Source organism: Cervus elaphus, chromosome 1, assembly GCF_910594005.1.
Source record: "Cervus elaphus chromosome 1, mCerEla1.1, whole genome shotgun sequence".
In the NCBI taxonomy this organism is placed as follows: domain Eukaryota; kingdom Metazoa; phylum Chordata; class Mammalia; order Artiodactyla; family Cervidae; genus Cervus; species Cervus elaphus.
Genome location: NC_057815.1, coordinates 94,557,081 through 94,574,445, shown reverse-complemented (window position 1 = coordinate 94,574,445; position 17,365 = coordinate 94,557,081). Strand labels below are relative to the sequence as shown.

General features: G+C 37.7%; 2 protein-coding genes across 2 annotated transcripts; both read left to right on the top strand.

The window, feature by feature from the left end:
* Nucleotides 1–312: 312 nt before the first annotated feature.
* On the top strand, nt 313–1,251 carry LOC122700293 (olfactory receptor 1052-like). Its single transcript, XM_043913058.1, has one exon. The coding sequence runs from the start codon at nt 313–315 to the stop codon at nt 1,249–1,251; it is 939 nt and encodes a 312-aa protein (XP_043768993.1).
* A 9,451-nt stretch (nt 1,252–10,702) lies between these two features.
* On the top strand, nt 10,703–11,632 carry LOC122700382 (olfactory receptor 8I2). The gene has a single exon (XM_043913241.1). It carries the CDS (start codon nt 10,703–10,705, stop codon nt 11,630–11,632), a length of 930 nt encoding a protein of 309 aa, XP_043769176.1.
* The last annotated feature ends 5,733 nt before the right edge of the window (nt 11,633–17,365 follow it).

Below are 17,365 nucleotides of genomic sequence, written 5' to 3'. Positions count from 1 at the left end.
TCTGCCTACGATGCAGGAGACCCAGGTTCCATCCCTGGGTCAGGAGCATCCTCTGGAGAAAGCAATGTCAACACAGTCCAGTGCTCCTGCTTGCAGAGCTCCATGAACAGGTCTACAGTTCATGGGTCCACAAAGAGCTGAACAAGACTGATGCCTAACACTTCGCTTTCACTTTCAGGTTATTATTGTTAACTAAAACCATGCAGTTTTCTAAAGCTACTAGCAAATGGAATTCGTATATTCAAGTTGTTCCTTTGCTTATTTTCTTTCTTCTCTTACCCTCTGCAGATCAGTCTTAGAGGAGTCACATAAATGGCTGACAGCAATGTCAGTGGGATAACTGAATTCATCCTCCTGGGGCTGACTGATAACCCTGAATTGAATACAGTCCTATTTGTGCTGTTTCTCTTGATCTATCTCATTACTGTCCTGGGCAATGTCTGGATTATCGCCATCATCCTGGTTAGTGATCAACTCCACTCTCCCAAGTACTTTTTCCTTAGCCAGTTGGCTTTCCTGGATTTCTGCTATTCCTCAGTCTTTATGCCTAAGCTGTTGGTGAACTACTTAGCAGGACAGAAAGCTATCTCCTACAGTGGTTGCCTCCTTCAATACTCCTTTGTCAGCTTGTTCCTGACCATGGAATGCTTCCTCTTGGCTGCCATGGCCTATGAACGGTACCTTGCCATCTGCCGCCCTCTTCACTATAAAGGTCTCATGACACCCACCTTCTGCATCCACCTGGTCACTGCCTCCTATCTACTGGGTTGTGCCAACTCACTCACCCACCTGTCTGGTTTGCTCAGTCTGTCCTTCTGTGGGCACAACGTCATTAACCACTTTTTCTGTGATATCCCTCTGCTTTTCCAACTTGCCTGTTCTGACACCCATTACAACGAGGCTCTATTTACTGTCCTCTCTGGAAGCACATCAGTGGCTACCTTTCTGATTGTGGTTAGTTCCTATCTGGAAATCCTTCTCACGGTCCTGAAGACACGGTCTTTGAGAGGCAGATACAAAGCCTTCTCCACATGTGTCTCCCACCTAACGGTAGTCAGTCTCTTCTACGGAACAGTGATTTTTACTTATTTGGGGACCAGCTCTAGCTACCCACAGGAGAAAACCAAAATCTTGTCTGTGTTCTATACTCTTCTGCTGCCAATACTAAATCTCCTGATATACAGTGTAAGGAACACAGAAGCCAAAGAAGCAATGAAAAGAATTATCATGAGAAAAATATTTGCTCAGTGACTATGATTTTCATGCAGAAACTTTTAAAAAATATTAGTTGATGCTACATATGGGTACATGATTAAATATGTGTGAGAATTTTGGAGATAAGAAGGATGATATTTTAAATTAGCATATGCACAAAGATACTTTTCATTGGCATTTGGAAACAGATGCCCATCTGTTACATTACACTTTATGTGTGTGCATATACAAAGGAAGAAACCTTTTCTTTTACCTTCTCAGGTTTATTAATTAAAGGACTGTGGATTAAATTGACAAAAGTTAGATTAATGGGAGAATAGATGAAGTTTATTCATATGTATATAAAAGTACAGAAAAAATTTACTTGTTCAATAATTTGACAATAGAAGAAAGGGAGAGTGAGAAATGGCTTCTGTGAGAAAAACAGACTTCTAAGGGAAGAGATGGCAGATGAGAAATTCTGGGGCATCATTTGTGTATGATAGAGGCAGGTGGCCTTCTCTGTCTTTTCCTGGCAGACAAAGCAGACCCAAAGAGAGGGGTTTATGCAGCCTCACCCTCAGAAGTTCTGCCTTCAGTCAGATAAAGGAAGCTCTGAGAAGTCTCTCTGTGTTGAATCCAAAGTGTCTCCAGTATGCACTAATTTCATGCCAGTGTACACTTTGGACTCCTTCACTCTCCAAACTATTATTTTGAATCTCTTCTAACTTCTTATGTAGGAAACTGACACCGTCTTCTACAGGCTGTTCAGTTATAAAATATGATTTTCAGTTTTGATTGAATAATAATGAACCAGTAGATGGTGATCACACAAACACCCACACATACATGCTTCTATACCAAGCACCCCCCCCCCCCAAAAAAAAAAAATCAGCTACAGAGAGTGGTTTCAATTTTCCTTCTTTTTTAAACTCTAGAAGAACTAATCCATTTTATAGTTGAGGAAACAAAGAGTTAAAAGCTTGACCAAGATCAAAAAACATCAAGATTTCGGAGGTAGAATTCAAGCACACATATGTTCAAATATTAGTATATAGTTCTCCTACCATTTTACATAAACAAATAGAATTTCCTACATGTATTTTGTAATTCCACACCGACCTACAGGAGAAACTAACACAACATTGTAAATCGATTATACGCCAATAAAAAAACATAAAAAATGAATAAAAATAAAGAACAAAAAATCGTAATTAGTGTGAAAGTCAAACAGTAGAGGAAACAGTTCAATCAGTGTGGATGTGTGGTTGTAATAGACTATTATAACCACATAAAGCATTTGTATCAAGGCCAGGAGATAGATATTGGCTGACTGTGTGCTTAGTCGCTCGGGCACGTCTGACTCTGCGACCCAGTGGACTGTAGCCCGCCGTGCTCCTCTGTCCTTGGGATTCTCAGGCAAGAGTACTGGGGCAGGTTGCCATGCCCCCCTCCAGGGGACCTTCCCAACCCAGGGATGAAACTCGAGTTGCCCACATTGCAGGCAGATCTGTTACCATCTGAGCCACCGGGGAACTGATTGAATATATCAACAGCCACTCAGGTATTGATTGAATACCTGGTAAAATCTCAATATCATGCAGTATATTTTATATATTTAATTTAATTTTCACAAAAATGTAAGGTGGGTACTACTATTGTCACTTTGCAGACAAGGACACTGTGAATCAAAGTGGTAAGAAATGCCTACCTGGCCATAAAGTGAGCAAATGGTTTTTCTGAATACAAACTCAGAATTATGTTTCCCAGTTCTAAACATTTTCAACTAAAGCATAGAGTCTTCATTTATAAAATTATGATCAGAAGGACTTGAAAACTTAAAACATTAAAAATTTGTTATATGTTCTTAAGGGAAAAATATAAATGCACACATGAAAATGAAATGCAAGTGAAAATAAAATATCCTGGATTCCAAACATCCAACTCTCATAAAAGATAGCAGGTGTCCTTGGAAAGTGGTTGTTTCCCCAGGAAAATATAAAATAAACCTGGAGTACCTTGTGCTGCCAGGGTAAAAGAAGTAAAAATAAAGAGAAAATGACAAGCATGTACAAACAGTCATGCACACGGGAACAATGATGTTTCCACTAACAAAGCTAGAACAATTTGAACATCAAAATAAGTGATGACAGTGTTAGATAATAACCTCAAAGGACAAAACACTTCTAAACAAGTACATACTGGTATAAATAAATGCATAAGAATAACTCTCCCTTAGAGGATATTTTCAATTAAAATATGTTGAAAGAATAAGGGAAATGAAAATTTACTATGAAAGCATGACCATGATAATCATCAGATGTAGCTTATTGATGGATTCCAAAAAGTATAAATGAAATAACTTTACATAATCTGTTTTCTTACATATATATGAATCTATATAAAAAACATAGTAAATGATATTAATTTAAGTAAGAATGTTACTATTGCATATATATATAATTACATATAAATATTAATTTATGTAAATTACAGAGGAAGGAATCATATTTTTACAGTAAAGAATTCAGGCAGACTCTACCTTAACTAGGTGACCAAGTTTAATATTACTAGAAATATTTATCAATGTAATTATCCTCTGATAATGTGAACAAGGCATGTATATGGGCCTTTGGTACTTTTTCCCATAATGAATAATTTCAATTAGTCATGAGAAAAAAACTAGGCTAACATAAATTGAGAGACATTCTTCAAAATATTTGACCAATTTCTTTAAAAAGAATCAAGGTCATGAAGAAAAAGGAAAGAAAAGGAGGCAATCACTGATATCAGAAAACTAAAGAGATAAGACATTAACTGTGTTGCCAAAAAAAAAAAAAACAGCCTCTCTGCTAATATCAAGAAGCAATATGGCGACAGAGTTCTGGAGGAGTAGAAAGGAGTAGCTATATTACTTTGCCAGTCAAAGGGGAACCACAGCAAACTAAAGCTTCCAGAACTGCGCCCCCTTCCGCAGAAGCTGGAAGAGGTCTTATAGTTTCAGGATGGAAAGTGGGGCTAAAGATAAGGATCAGGGTTGACGTGGTCTTGCATTCTTCTCCTTTTCCTGGAGGCACCGAGATCTTTAGGGTGATTCTAGGATCTCAGGTGACTCCAGGACAGGTTCTGATGTTTCTTGAGGTCATCATCCTGTGATACTCTTTCTGGAATGAGGAATGCCCCCAGAGGAAAGGAATGTTAGAGAGTGTTGTCTTGGAGGGGTGTAGTTAGAGGGTAGACATTTTCAGAGTGCAATTAAGCAAGAAAGAGAGGAAGAATAAACATCTGTAGGTTAAATGGGTGGAGAGGACAAGAGCTGAAGAAAGCCTAACATAATGGGGTGCCTCCATTAGTGTCTGCTAGAGCAAGTGCAGCATGCTATTCTGACTCAGATCTTGGAACAGGAAAAAAGAAATTAGTGTAAACACTGGTAAAATTAAGTAAACTCTATTTCTTCTTCATGCTAATAATTATACTATAATCATGTAAGCTGTTAGCTTTCCTGAGCAAGGTAAGGTGCATCTGTAAGTCTGACAATATCTAATAAAAAGTTAAAAATATAGCTGATTGACAGCCAGAACCCAAAGTGGGTTTATTTTCTTGCTATAGTTGTTGCTAAATCATATCTGACTCTTTGCAACCCCATGGACTGCAGCATGCCAAGCTCCTGTCACTCACTATTGCTCAAATTCACGCCCGTTGAGACAGTAATGCTGTCCAACCATCTCATCCTCCGCCACCCACTTCTCCTGTTGCCTCAGTCTTTCCCAGCATCAGGGTCTTTTCTAATGAGTCAGCCCCTCACATCAGGTGGCCAAAGTTTGGAGCTTCAGCATCAGTCCTTCCAATGAATACTCAGGGTTGCTTTCCTTTAGGATGGACTGGTTTGATCTCCTTGCAGTCCAAGGGACTCTTAAGAGTCTTCTTCAACACCACAGTTTGAAGGCATCAATTCTTTAGCACTCAGCCTTCTTTGTGGGCTGACTCTCACATGGCGTAACTCATGTTCTAACTCTTAGTCCCTACATGGCTAATGGAAAAGCCACAGCTTTGATGTTATGGATCTTTGTCAGCAAGTGATGTCTCTGCTTTCTAATACACGGTCTAGGTTTGTCATAGCTTTTCTTCCAAGGAGCAAGCATTTTTCAGTTTCATAGCTGCAGTCACTGCCTGCAGTGATTTTGGAGCCCAAGAAAATAAAATCTGTCAATGCTTCCACTTTTTCCCCTTCTATTTTCCATGAAGTGGTGGGACTAGATGTCATGTTCTTCATTTTGTTTGTTTGTTTGTTTTAATGTTGAGTTTCAAGCCAGCTTTTTCACTCTCTTATAAATGGGTTTATAGGAAATATGAACTGAATTGAGCAAGCATTTATTACATGGTAAAGAACCTTCTTGCTGAGGTAGAAGACATGAGCCGCGGGTTCCATCCTGGGTGGGGAAGATCCCCTGGAGGAGAGCACAGGAACCAACTCCAGTATTCTTGCCTGGAGAATCCCCATGGACAGAGGAGCCTGGTGAGCTGCAGTCTATAGGGTTGCAAAGGTCTGGTCATGACTGAAGTGACTTAGCACGCTCGCACACGTTCACCCTATAGCTTGGTCCAACAAAGTCCCTAAACCATTTATACAATGGTAACCACAATATCTTTAGCTCATCAAATGTCAGAATATTGAAGAACTGAGACAAATTTTGAATCTTGAAGGAGGCAACCAACTCTAAGGGATGCAAAAGTGAGATGATTTTATTCTCATCTCTGTATTCCTACATAAAGCACAGTATCTGTTATTTAATAGTTGCTCAATAAAAGTATGTTGAAAAAAGTAAGATAATGGATGGAAATTTGATATTTACAGCCCAATTTTTTGAAAGTTTAGGTTTTTCAGGACACATACTAGAGGGGGGGAATATAGTACAATTTCTTTCTTCCTAATATCTTAATATGCTGACCACCTTTAACTGATATGGTCCATGTATAATAGATTTTATTTCTCTTTTTAAATCTCTAGTGCAACAAGTAGAATTAGAGATGTGCTTTTTTTCTTCCCCAGTGAAAAATCTGTCATGTTTCATCATTGTAATACTAAATCTCTTCTAAAGGTAAGTAAAAAAATAAAATATTATGATACCAATTGAAAAGTAACTTAATTAGGCAAATCTGTGAGATCCTTCTAAGCTAGTATTTGGAAAGAATCCATGGACCTGAAACACTTTAAAAATTTCACTTTTCTCATGCATCCAACCTGGGCTGGTGATCTGTTTCACCATAGATAATATACATGTTTCGGTGCTGTTCTCTCGAAACATCCCACCCTCGCCTTCTCCCAGAGTCCAAAAGTCTGCTTGGGCCTGGTGCACTGGGAACACCCAGAGGGATGGGGTAGAGAGGGAGGTGGGAGGGGGGATCGGGATGGAGAATACATGTAAATCCATGGCTGATTCATGTCAATGTACGACAAAAACCACTGCAATATTGTAGAGTAATTAGCCTCCAACTAATAAAAATAAATGAAAAAAAGATTTTGCTTTTGTGGGTCAGTCAGAGATTTACTAACCTAGAATCTTTATAGAGTGTATCTTACCAAGCTGCTTAGAAAATAAAGAAACAATAATAATATAATTAAATTTTTTCAAAGTACTGACCATTCTGCTGAGCATCAAACTCAGAGCACAAACTCTAATTTTAATTAAGATTTTGTGTTTATTTTTCTAGGTGGCGTACTTATTCTCAGCCAGTTATTTTATGTACATACTATGGAGCAAGTCAATTAAAAATCACTGAATGCCTGCATTAAAAAAAAAAAGCACACATGATTTATTAACATAGGTGGTAACATGATTTCAATGTTAAATCAGTAGATAGGAAGACTCACTTCTCTTTGCTGGGAGAGTTACCTGGGAAGCTTAGAAAGGGGCGGTAGTTATCTGATATTTTCTAATACAGTGAACCTCATATATATTTCATATTTTAGAAAAGCTGTTATATATATTTTATATAATATGAATAATATAAAATATATATAACAATTTAATAATTGAAAATATAAAATGTATATAATAAAAACAAATATAATAAATATGTTTAATAATTTAAATGTATAATATAAAATAAATATAATTTTGAAAACTGTATTAAATTGCATTTTTCAGTATGCCTATGGACATTTAAACAAATACACACAAATAAGGACTATTGATTTCCAAACCTTTTCACTGCAGATGCATCCCATGCAAATTAAAAATAAACCTTGGGGTACAATTAAAATACAAATCTCAAGAGATAAAAGGTGCTAATTGACCAGTTCCTTTATGATATATATTTGTGAGTTTAAAAAGAGATTTTGGTATAAAAAGACAGTTTAAGACTAGATTTTTGAGGATAATTCTTTGTCATGAGACTGTTTTATAAAAACCCTGAGAACAAAAATAATTCTGAATAAAATCTAAATTTGAACTAAAAAATAGCTTTGAATTCTTGAGAAGGTACATGCAAATAAACAGTCACTCTGCTAATCTGGCTCTTATTTCATCCTGTCATTGGAAGGTGACGTGTGTATTTTCCATAATTGTCATCAAAACCACTACTGTTTTCCCCACCAACTTCCTAATATCAAAAGGGTCCATTGCGTTAGAAATAGAGCTCTGTGATAACAAACACAGTAGCAGCAAAAAACAGCAACAGATCCAAGTTGTCTTACTTGGAATTCATAGAGTTCAGAATTATAGTGAGACAAATACAGTTCTGTGCCAAAAATTATGATGAATTTTGCAAGTATTAAGTGATGTTTTGTCTTCCTATTGTCTGCTCATAAACCTGAAAAAAGGTGGAAGTGTCCTGAATGAAAAGAGAGTTTCCTTTTGATGACTAAATCCCAGGTAAGTCTAATTTTAACACCCTCTTCTTTTAATTATTGTGTAGTTATGTGTGATTCTCACATTGACACAGTTTTTATTTTTATACACCTGCACCTTCCAGTATGCTTTAAGAAAAGCGCCTTTAATGACAGCCAAGACCAAATGTCTTCATTGACTAAATGCTAAATAAAGGAATGAATGGATAAATAAATAGGAGCACTGTGAACATGAGAGATACTAAGGGATTAGGTGTACTTTATATAACGTAAGATTCCTTTGGGCTACTCAAGCAGAGTGCTGTATGTCTGAAATAAACCACACTAATATCATACCAGTTTCAGTTTTACTTATTATCACATGCTTATGTCAATATAACTAGGAAAATAAGTTCTTTAATTTTTAGTGAAATCACTTTATATTTTAATTTTCTGTTTTAAATATAACAAATCATATTCATTTTACCATTTCTAGGCTTCTTCACATCATATTATTGAGTTGAATCCTGCTATTGGCAATGAATTAGTTATTGCCTGATGTTGTAGATAACCAAGTGCTTCATGCTGGCAATAAACCTGGTTCTAACCACAGAGACAAAACGATTTGGCTGCATCATAGACTATGTTCCCCATTTAGAAATGTTCACTAATAGAAAGAAAGGGCATGTGATAGAAAACAAAAGTAGAGAGGATTTTAGCATTAACATATAAAATAAACACGGAGAAGGCAATGGAGAGGGAAATGGCAACCGACCCCAGTATTCTTTCCTGGAGAATCCCGGGGACGGGGGAGCCTGTGGGCTGACATCTAGGGGGTCACACGGAGTCGGACACGACTGAAGCGACTTGGCAGCAGCATAAAATAGACAAGACGTTTCTTTCCTTTTCTGTTAACACGTGAGCCCCCTACATGTGAATGAGTGCTGTTCCTAGAGAACACTGGTCAGTCCAGTTTGCTCATTAAGTCCAACAGAGTTAGCCTAGGCACCCGGCTAACACAGTCAGCTGTATAATTTTGTCCTGTAGTCGGCTTATAATCATTTTTGCACAGCTAATGCATAAAAACAAACACAAAAGAGGAAGGAAAGTTTTAATCTTACAGTGCGGTACCTTGAAAAGTGCGGTACCGCAGAACTAAGCCGGCACACAGGGGCCGGCACCGAGCGAGCGGGCAGGAAAAGTCACCGCCGGCAGAGCAGAGAGGGGCCGGGAGCCGGCAGAGCTGACGATCGTCAGCGGCAGAGCAGGGCAAGCGCGGGGTCACTCAGGCCCGACGCCGACGCACGGGCTCTTGTTCCTTGCCGGATCCAGTTCTATCGATGAATGCCCTCTTGGAAAATCTGTGCAGAGATGTCTGAGTAGTAGCTCTTTTATTCTTCTCACAGAGACAGGCTGGCAACGGATTGCATTCTGAACGGCTGCTGCAGCTTTCATGCACCATTCTACGTTCGGGTCCTGCGCCTCAAGAAACTAGCAGTGTCTCCTCAAATAAATCAAATCCGCTTGCCATTTCCTGATTCTCTTCCGAGCGGTACCAGCTACATCCCTGCTGCTTTTACGCTTGCTTCCGCCCAACCTGCACTTGGAATAAAGATTCTGCGCTACTGTGCTCCACACAGCAGTGTCCAGTAAAATACACGAAAGCGCAACCGATTGTGGAGGACGGACAACGCTCGCCAGACATGAAAACCGACATGTGATTGAGCGTGTGAACGCACATTTACATCTTTGAAAGTTCACACCTTGGGGGTTTGTGTTAGGGGACTTAAATACATACATATATACATATATATATATACACATATATATATATAGAGTGTGTGTGTGTGTGTGTGTGTGTGTGTGTGTGTGTTAGTCACTCAGTCCTGTCCAAATCTTTGTGACCCATGGACTCTAGCTCACCAGGGTCCTCTGTCCATGGGATTCTCCAGGCAAGAATGCTGGAGTGAGTTGCCATGCCCTTCTCCATTTTATATATATATAAAAAATATATACACATATAATATCTCACTTACTATATGTAAATATATGCATATGTTTATATGTAACATTTTGTAAAATATATATTTTATAAATTACATACATATATATTTGCAAAATTTAGCAAGTTTTATTGAGTCCAAGGAACTATTAGATATGCCCATAGAAGAGCTCATGAAGCACCTAAAACAACCCTGTAAAGTAGTTATTGGCTGTTGAAATGTTATGACTGCCACATAAGGTAGCATTACATATCAAAATTTAAACTTCCAGCTGAGTTTCATGTTTTCTAAGAATAATATACAATCAATTACAGTATGTGAGTTTCTAAGCATATGAACTGGGCCCCAGGCATAGATAAGGGAAGAGGATGGTTTATCTCTATAGAAATTTCTCTAAAAAACAATCCAGATAGATTTGGGGTTTTTTTTAGAGTGCAATCAATTCCAATGAATGTGAACTTAGAATTTTGATTGTTTGTTACTTCTATTTTTTAAAAATTAAAATCATGCCCAAATTCTCAATTAACTTGAAGTCATTTAATATTTGCTTCCCATCTGTTACTCTCTCATTATGGGAGTCTAGGTTAGTGCTGGTTATCATTCCTTTGGACTTGAATTTCCTCTAACTTTTCCTATCATTTTTCAGCAGAGAAGTCAAGGATCTGAGTGGACAGAAATGGCTGGGAACAACTTCACGGAGGTGACATTCTTCATCCTCTCTGGATTTGCAAATCACCCTGAACTACAAATCAGCCTCTTCATGATGTTTCTCTTTATTTATCTCTTCACTGTTTTGGGGAACCTTGGACTAATTCTGTTAATCAGAATCGACTCTCAGCTCCACACACCTATGTACTTTTTCCTTAGCAATTTAGCATTCATTGATGTATTTTATTCCTCTACTGTAACACCCAAGGCACTGGTAAATCTCCAGTCAATCCGGAAAACCATCTCCTTCGCTGGCTGCTTTGTTCAGATGTACTTTTTTGTGGGTTTAGTGTGCAGTGAGTGCTTTCTCCTGGGGTCCATGGCCTATGACCGCTATGTAGCTATCTGCAATCCCTTACTGTATTCTGTGGTCATGTCCCAGAAGGTGTGCAGGGGGTTGGGAGTCATGCCTTATGTGATCGGCTTCACCAATTCTCTGGTCTCCATCTGTGTGATCAGCAGGTTGGCATTCTGTGATGTCCGCATCAATCATTTTTTCTGTGACACCACAGCTCTTCTGGCCCTGTCCTGCCTGGATGCATTCAGCACAGAAATGGTGATCTTTGTTTTAGCTGGCTTCACCCTTCTTAGTTCTCTCTTCATCATCACCTTCACCTACATGGCCATCATCTCAGCCATCCTGCAGATCCGGTCTGCAGCAGGCAGACAGAAAGCCTTTTCCACCTGTGTGTCCCACATCATGGGGGTGACCATCTTCTATGGGTCCCTGATTTTCACATATTTGCAGCCTGAGAACACATCCTCCTTGACCCAGGCACAGGTGGCGTCTGTATTCTACACCATTGTTATTCCCATGCTGAATCCGCTTATCTATAGTTTGAGGAACAAAGATGTAAAAAATGCTCTTCTGAAAGCATTTCAAAAACTATTTCCATGACAAATCTGTGCATGTTGCAATTAAAGCAAACCTGGAGTGTTTCAGGCATTCAATGGCTCAAAAATTTGGGAACTAGTGGAGTAATCCCCAAAAGAATAAGACAAAATAAATGGTAACAGAGTCATGAAATGCAGGAGGTGAATTATCATTTTATTTGTTGATATGGAATACTGGATCATCATGTAAGGAGTTCATTTCAGTACATAAATTATTCAGACTTAGACATGCCCAGATTTGTAAAACATCTGAATGGTGACTGAATCCCACCCTGATGTGATTATGCCATCACACTGCAAAATGTTGAAATACTATTAAATTGATTTTTCATAAGTTTTGACATGCTGTTTTCTCTACTATCAACAAGTTGAGAGTAGAAAATTGGCAGATTAAGAAATGATGACTCAAATATTATTAACAAGAAATGATTGCTGATTAACTGAGAGGAAGTGAAAGCATAGAAAAATAATAAAAGCAATTATAAATCTGTGGTTGGAAGGGCATGGTTAGGGTTAGAGTTATTAATTTTCATGAAGTGTAAACACAAGTGATAAGAAGACATTGGGTAATACAGAGAAATCTCTTGGTAATGTTCATTCATTTTGCTGTGAGAGTTAAAATTCTTACCATTTATCTATGAAACCTCATCTTATAAAGTAGAGAATATTTCAAAAACCACAGAGTTCCATTTCTTAACAAATACAATGTGCTTCCTTAAGTTCAAAGACTGAATAAACTGTGTGCATGTGTGTGTGTGTGTGTGTGTGTGTGGATTAATAAAGCACTGGCTATAGCACAATTCCTGAGGCATTTTGGAGGTATCTATAGAGATAGTGGCTCAGATTCTAAAGAGTCTGCCTGCAGTGCAGGAGACCAGGGTTTGATCCCTACGTTGGGAAGATCCCCTGGAAAATAAAATGGCCACCCACTCCAGTATTCTTGCTGGAGAATTCCATGGACAGAGGAGCCTGGCAGCTACAGTCCGTGGTATCCCAAAGAATTGGACATGACTTAGCAACCGAGCACATTAGCACTCAAAAACTATTAGTTTTGTTGAAAATTCTATTTAAGAAATTATTTCAAAGACATCTGTCAAGGTCTGGGTGTGGGTTGGAAACAAATTTCTAGACATGAGGCAGAATGAGAGGGAAATAAAATTTATTAGAGTGGGAGATGCTGTTAGAACAGTGGACCAGCTTAAAGGAGAACTGACCTTGAACAGGGGTCCTTAGCCCACTTTTATACCCAGGGTACAAGGAATGGGGTAGGGGTCTGGCGGGTCATTTGTTGACTGGATGAGGTACGTATACTGAGCGGGGGGCAGAGTAAGGCAAATGCCTTCTCCCCATGGAGTAGGAGGGGAAACAGGTTATACTGCTCAAGAGGACCTGAAATCCATTAATAGTTACAACATGGGGCGGGAAGGACCATAAAGGTCTGGTGTTTCTGTTCCTGAATGCCAGGACCCTCCTTGGTTTTATCTGCTCTTTCGTCCTTGGTTCACCACAGCATCTTTTATTTATAAATATCTTTTCAAATCACATTTTCCTTAGTGGTTAAGACATTGAAATATACAGAATTATACATTGTATAGGTGATTTTAAGTAGTTGAAATCAATTGATTAGGTATTGTTGAGAAATGTTGCTATTTGGAGCAAAGAAAGCTTTATTCTAAGGTTAAGTAAGGTGGATGTGGTGTTGGTGTTCAAAGGGCTTCCCAGGTGACTAGTGGTAAAGAACTCGCCTGCTAATGCAGGAAACAGAAGAGATGGGACTTCGATCTCTAGGTGGGGAAGATCCTCTAGAGGAGGGCATGGCAACCCACTGCAGCATCCTTGTCTGGAGAATCCGATGGGCAGAGGAGCCGGCAGACTACATTTCATTCCATCGCACAGAGTCAGACACGACTGAAGTGAGTTAGTACACATGCCCACATGTTCAAAAGACCCAAGCTCCCAGAGGATTTTCAAGGAAAAGTTTTACAGGCAAAATTTGCAGGGAGTTCTGCAGGATATGTGACCTTTCTCTGATTGGTTGGTGGTGAGGTCACAGGGTGGCGTTCCAGGGATCTGCCTTCTGGTTCCAACCAGTCTGGGGTCCCCGTTCTTGTGCTTAGCCTGAAGTTTCCATCCTCCACCTGGGTGGGGTCTTAGATCCTATAGGAGATCTCAGTGACATGCACTGTTATGTACCTCCCTTGTGGAGGAAGGTGGACACTGGCCCATTACTACACTATTGTTTCTTTCCCCATGTGCTCACTGACCTAAACAGTTATTGTTTGAATATGCCCTTCAGAACTCAGGAAAGGTCAAAGAGGATGAAAACCTTCTTTCTACAAATAGGAAACTGGGGACTAGAAACTGCATTTGTACCTGGGAGGGCCCCACAAGGTCCAGCTGGGTCTCAATCCCTCTTTTCTTTGATAATACTCAACTTTGTGGGGAACAGGTGTTGGACAAGGAAGGGAATAACATTTTGGATAGATATTAGCCGTAAACTCAGCAGCAGAGCTCAGTTTCATGAGGACTTGGTATCAACATGATAAAATAAATGGTCATGGTCAAATAAATAAATATTCTGAAAGCATAATCCTAAACTTTAACAAAATGAGTTTCAACAGTGGGACATTACTGAGCAAGAACTTGCTTCTGGTAATTTTGCAATCACCATGGTTCTTGAGGTGACTTTACACTGAAAATAACTGAGGGTTTCTCAGTTGGTTTAACTCCCAAAGCTGTCTGTTGTCAAATAAGTTTACACTGGCATTTTAATTTCTAAAGATTCCTGTTTTAGCAGCACTATCTTTTGAGGAACACAATTGCCTTGCATCAAATGTATAACACATAAAAATGTAGCTTCTTTATCAATACCAATAAATTATTACCTGAAATTCTGGATGTATAGGCAAACTTCCCTGTAAGATTCACTTTTAAATCTACATAAACATTTATTTCATTATCATGAATCAACATAAAATTTATAATAATATTGTAATCTGATATTTAGTCTACCCCCTTTTAGAGTCTTCTTCATCTTGGGCAAATAATCCTCAATGAAATATTTAATATTTGATGAACATTTCTGGAAGGGCAGAAATTACTTTGCTGACAAAGGATCATACAGTCAAAGCTATGTTTTTTCTGGTAGTCATGGAAAAAGTAGTAGTAGTTTTTTCCAGTAGTAATAGTTATTTCCAGTAGTATGAATGTGAGAGTTGGACCTTAGAGAAGGCCGAAAACCAAATAATCAATGCTTTTGAACTTGGTGTTGAAGAAGACTCTTAAGAGTCCCTTGGACTGCAAGGAGATCAAACCAGTCAATCTTAAAGGAAATAATTCCTAAATATTCATTGGAAGGACTGATGCTGAAACTGAAGCTCTAATACTTTGGCCACCTGATGTGAAAAGCCTACTCATTAGAAAAGACCCTGATGCTGGGAAACATTGAAGGCAGGAGGAGAAGGGGACAAGAGAAGATGAGATGGTTGGATGGCATCATCAACTCAGTGGACATGAGAGCAAACTCCAGATGATAGTGAAGGATAGGGAAGCCTGGCATGCTACAGCCCTTGGGGTCACAAAGAGTTGATATGATTCAGTGACTGAACTGAACTCTGGAGGAAAGTTGGTCAAGGGGTATCAGTCAATGCATAAGGCATTTAATTATGGGATTTAAGAAAGGCTAGTATAAAATTGGCCACGTTATATCGTGAAATTTTAGTTATAAAATGCAGATGGATACTGACTATATAGTATAAGTATGCAAATATAGCAGAATACAATTAAGCATTCAATGAACAAAAATAGCTCAGACATTCACCAAAATTTGAGTTTGATTATTTTCATATCATTTTTGAATTTTGTTATGTATTCATTTTATTTTTGTACATGCTATATTTTAGTATATGATGGTTATCTTTAGAAATCATTTTTTTACCACAAAACACACACATGCATAGAAGAACACAAGGGAATTTTTTGGAGATGATGGCTATGTTTAGAACCTTGAGTGTGGTGATGGCATCTGGATATGTGCAGATGTCCAAATTCATTAATCAGTATATAGTAAATGTGTATAAACCTTTCTGTATCAATGATGCTTCAGTAAAGCTTAAAAAATCAGTTCTGATCACCCCTAGGAGAATTTTCTTTTCCATATTTGGAGATTTAATTTTGTATCTAATGGACATATTTACTCTTAGCATAGTGTCACACATATATTTAAATATAAAATTTCTTTGTAAAAAATGTATCTTTCCATTCCTGATGGTTACAGTCATAGATTAATCATTTCTCTAGAAATAATTACTCTACTACCACAGGAATAAATTTAGAACATTACAAAGGAAAACTAAAGCATTGGACTCTTCATTGTGTGGCTCCTTAGGGAAAATGTGGCTCCAACTTTTCAAAGCTCAGCACAGCTGCATTTAGTCCTTGAAATCTTGTCCTTGGAGACATGCAAAGCAATCTTTGATGGAAATTGGTCCATAGGGATGACCAGATGTTGCAAAATCACCAGTCCCCAGTATATGAGGTTCCCTGGAGTTACCAGAATGAGAGGCAAGGTGTATTCTACTCTGTATTCATACACAGTTAGACCCCTGATATTCTTTTTAGACACAACTTCCTGACAAATTTTACATTTGAATAGCAGTTTACAAAATTTCTACATTGATTTACTTTTCCCACAGAATAAACAAAAGAACTAAAATTTAAAAAGAACTCATCAAAAAATATTATGTTACAGAAATTTTCAGCTGAAATGGTCTCTATATTTTATTTGTGAGGGAAACTTTGTCATACTTCTAGTCAGATAATATTGGAATAGTTGTTTTTCTACCAACTCTGGCTGCTGGTAAGTATTATTCTGAAAATCAGAAAATTTTAGTTAGGTTCAAATAAAACAAGGACATTAGAGAAGCATGCATGCAGATATCATTTAACCTTACCCTAGGTACTCCCAGGACTTGTGGAAGATAACGTTGATATAATCAGGGTCTGCAAGGAATGTGTGTATTTCAGAAATATAATTTTTTGTAGAAATTGTATTTTGAATATCAAGTTATGAAAACTCATATTTTTTGGAAATTAATGCTAATATGTGATTTACCATTTTAATACACCCTACTGAATTCCAAAGGTCAGATTTATATTTCATTAGTATTAAATAATATTGGAAAAAAGAATTGTGCGTGATGTATTGAAACAATTCTTTCATCATTATTTTATATCTAGCATTTGTTTTTCATGGTTGCTGAAATTAATTATGAATAAGAATTAGTATTATGGGCATACACTATGTGATTGATCTATCTTCATAGAATTACTGACAAAACATGTACTAGCTCTGACTGTTGGTAAATTACCTGAATTATCTATGTACTGTTTTTCATCTAAAAATGTGACTAATATTAATATCTATGGTATAATTTTCTCAATGGTATTAAAAGTTTAATAAAATGAAATGTTTAGAACACTGCAAGGCTATTTCTAATTTTCCAATACAGTAGCTTTTAATATACTACATCTAAATGTCAATTTATACATATTTCTATATTTAGAAATCAAGTAAAGATTTTTCTCTTCATACTTGAGACACCCCTCAATATTATCCCTTTTCAGAAAAAGCTAATATAAATATGCTTTGTTGTTCATAGAAACACAAATCTATTTTACAGTGATTCCTGGTAAGAACCAACTTTAATTGTTCAACAGTTTGAAGCATTAGAACACT